General features: G+C 39.5%; 1 protein-coding gene across 1 annotated transcript in view; it reads right to left on the bottom strand.

Moving 5' to 3' along the window:
- LOC106535136 (ubiquitin carboxyl-terminal hydrolase 40) overlaps window positions 1–3,857 on the bottom strand; it is a gene marked incomplete at its 5' end in the record, with an annotated part of 14,346 nt that overhangs the window by 3,809 nt on the left and 6,680 nt on the right. Inside the window, 7 exon segments of the mRNA XM_014032054.1 lie at window positions 1,079–1,173; window positions 1,260–1,355; window positions 1,457–1,667; window positions 1,755–1,820; window positions 1,921–2,039; window positions 2,946–3,155; window positions 3,244–3,318. Of these exon segments, the coding sequence (XP_013887508.1) occupies window positions 1,079–1,173; window positions 1,260–1,355; window positions 1,457–1,667; window positions 1,755–1,820; window positions 1,921–2,039; window positions 2,946–3,155; window positions 3,244–3,318 (872 nt within the window).

Below are 3,857 nucleotides of genomic sequence, written 5' to 3'. Positions count from 1 at the left end.
ATTTATTTATTATAAAAACTGGTTGTGAATTGTTGTGTTTACAAATTTCACAAAATCACAAGCAACAGGGGCATTATGTCATGGCACACTTTTAATGTTTATTCATCAAACCGTAACTTTATTTTTCCACCCACAAAAAAAGTCCTAATCAAAGCAGCCCAATGACAATCTGATGTCAGACAGAAATGATGTTAAACAACACCTGTCAACTCAGCCATCCCAATTTACACTACTTGCGTTCCGTCTCAGCTCCGCTCCAGTGTTTACACTGGCTGCGCAGGGCGGCGGTGAGCGGACGACGATCCGTCAAAATTAGAACAGATCCTATTTCTGCCGGATGCCGGAGCTGTGCCGGAGTAACTTTTTAAAGATTATGTCGCACCAACAGGAAAATAAACGAGCACAACATCCGTATTTTCAAAATAAGACACTTTTAGGCTGGATAAATTGTCGGAATAATGTCAAAATTGCGGCTATATTAATAAATATACAGATATATTTCTACACAAATGCTGTCAGAATGTATRGTTCAGTTTGGGAAGCAGATGGAAACATGTAGCATGAAGCTATGTGTACACACGATACACGTGGATTTTATTTTGAAATCAGAAGTTTCAGAAAGCCGACAGCGAGACAGTTTCAACATAGATACCAAAAGCCTTTATATCGTTGTTTTCAGCTGTGTTTGGAGTTCGTCTTTCACAGGATTAATTATTTTTTGCTGTGACTTCCACACTTATCACTGAATTTATCACGCAATCTCCTTCCTGTACGTCTGTTGGACCGGAGCAGAGTGGAGGTAGTGTCAACTGGACTTGAAACAGACAGCTGCGACCTGCGCAGCGGAGCGGAGCCYTAACGCATGTAATGTAAATTAGGGGTCATGATGAAMTGGATCATTTCATGCTGTGACATCAAGCCGCTCTTTATATGTTTCGCCACAAGATGGCGCGAAAGAGGACTGTGTTCAAAAAGCTTTGAGAAACAAAACTTTATTTTTTTTTCCAAAACAAGCTTCAGCGCTTCAGAAAAGCAAATAAAAATTAAAAATAAAATTCTGTAAGCTGATGCGTCTCACCCTTTCCTGCGTTGCTCCGCCTGCTCCCTGAGCCTCTGCTGGCCCTGCTCATCCTCCGCAGTGATAAAGTCTCTGTTGTTGTCAATCAAGAGATTCTACACAACAAAACAAAACATTAAGAACTGATTTAGAACACTGCAATAGAAACCAGACAAGAGGAAATAACAAGAACTATAAATACCTTGATGCCAACCACATCACCATCTTTGAAGTGGAACGGTGGTCCTAAAAGTGATTCTGCCTTTTTCTTCTTCCTCTTTTTGGAAACCTGCTGGGTCTGATAGTACAATACACAGAATACATTTGATTACCTGGTAACAATAATTACCTTAGAATGCAGCAACTCTCCTCTTGTGTTCAACATATTCTTAAAGTTACCCAGTTGGAGATTTCTTCCCATGTGTGTCTTTCTGGATGGTGTTTGGCCAGCAGCAGAGAATCAGGTGAGAGGCCATAGTGTGCAGCCAGACAGGTGCGCAGTGAACGAGGAGAGGAATCATGGGACGCATCCCAAACCAGCTCCTCTACAGGGTAGAAACACCTCTCCCCTGGAACACCCATCTTAACATTCAGCACTACTTGCTTAGGACTTGGGAAAAAAAGAAGAACAAAAACTGTGATTTTATACATAAAACAAAAACAAAACAAAACCCGACTGTTGTGCTATAAAACTTACCCAAGATCTTCCTCCTTCAGTAGTTGCTGCACACAGATGTCGGCACCACTGGTCAGCTTCAACTTCCTGAGCCAAAGGAAAACAAAAGTTTCTGTGRGAATAAAAGCAGCTGCCATCAACGTAAGACAAATATTTGTCAAGAAAAAACAAAACACAACATTAAGACCTGAGTGCGGTTCGCTGTCCTCTGAGAATACGAGCCAGCCTCCATCCCTCCATCTGCCACACACGAAGAAACCCACAGGCTGGTACAAACAGATCCTGAAGTGTCGGCAGCGTCAAGATCTGACAGAGAGCAAACCACAGTCAAATAATACGAATATTTGTTCTACMTTGTTTTCAAAATCAGAATGCTGTGAACCCACACTGAGCAAATTATGACATAAAATATAATATAAATGATGCTATCACCATARATATGTATTAGCTCAGCGCTACACATTCTCCTCTCATCACTGAGGTCCTCCATCCACATGACAGAGAGGGGAACACAAAAATGACTCAGTCTGCAACTGAAAATATGGATGGAGGACCTCAGTTTAGCTTGTTTGTCGCACTGAGCTAATACATATAAGGCAATATAGCGTTGGTGCTAGCACAAAGACTAACAGGCTAAGCTGAGGTTCTTCTTCCATGAAGCAGCTCTGTTGTCCTCCATCCATATTTTCAGTTACAGACCGAGTCATTTCTACCTTCTCTCTGTCAACGCTCTCTGGTTTCATTTAAAAGAGTCGATCATCAGATATTGTCCAAGATTAACCTTCAGGATGGATATAGCTCACTAGCAGCCTCGCACCAAGGACCTATCCACGTCATCATTTARCCAGAATGCTTTGTGTGTAAATAAAATGGCTCCATCCGTGTTAAAATATATTTTTAAAAATTATAAAAACTAAACAACCTACAGTATTTTTACAGTCTTTATTTTACAGTTAAAATAAATGATTATAAAATAAAGTCTAATGTTACAGCTAATCAGGGATCCCTTTAAAAAAACAAAATTTCCCATTTRGATACATATTTTTTTCTCCTTTTAATTTAATATTGTGCCTAACAATAACTAATCAGTGGATGTTCTTTGCATTTATATTTTACAAAAAAAATCAAAGTGTTTTCTGACAGGTTTTCATTTATTATTGTCTAAAACAGTTAAACTGACTGTGTGGATTCAGACAGAATCCAGAACTGCACCTGAGTTTTGAGCTCCTCCAGAGTGGCTTCATCTGATATCTCGACCTGGCCCAGGTTTCTCAGCTTCGTGGTGTTTCCACCGCAGAGAGGAGGTGACTGAGTGTGTGTTTCATCTGTAGGGCCCCCTGCAGGACGGTCATCTGTCAGATTAAAATCTGTTTCCAGATGTCTTGGATCCACAAACGACCAGACAGAGAGCTTCAGAAAGCCCTGAGAGAGGAAACAAATAAAAGGGCTGAAGTCACAAGATGGGAGCTAAGAAACAATATTATGATTGTAGAATGTCCTGAAAAGGTACCTTTGGAGGCAAAAGTCCCTCTGTAACAACTAATGTCTCTCCACTGGTAATCTTCAGCTCAGACAGAGACACATCCTGAGAATAAAAGCTTTGTTGTTAACATGCAGCCACAAAGCTTCACAAGTAGTAACATATATTTTTGCACACCATAAAGTCAGAAAATACAACTTAAAGTGATGTAATTTGACTGGATCGGTTTTCTCTGTTGAAGAAATGTTTAACTTTTATTATCCAACCACATAATTCAAACTAAACATTTAACTTAAGTCATCATGAGAGTTAAAAACATGTATGACTTTTGGTTCATATGCTCAGCCCTGCTGATATACAAAATGATCAAATCAAAGTAAATAGATTTTGGGAGACACTAAATGGATTTGTATCACTGGGGTCCCAATACCAGTTTTTCTCAAAGCGATTACAAATAAAGAGTACTTCAGTGTGGGTACTAGCCAATCCTGATTACTGATACAGAGTGTTTACTGAGTTAGAACCTAAACATTACATGATAACTTTAAAAACATTTATTTTATTTAGAACAGTGTCTCTCTTTTTCCTTACAGGCCTACAGCCCCTCTGACTGGAACAAATCAAACATACAGCATAATATATAC

Source organism: Austrofundulus limnaeus, unplaced genomic scaffold, assembly GCF_001266775.1.
Source record: "Austrofundulus limnaeus strain Quisiro unplaced genomic scaffold, Austrofundulus_limnaeus-1.0 Scaffold1369, whole genome shotgun sequence".
NCBI lineage: Eukaryota > Metazoa > Chordata > Actinopteri > Cyprinodontiformes > Rivulidae > Austrofundulus > Austrofundulus limnaeus.
This window is presented reverse-complemented; position numbering and strand designations above follow the sequence as displayed.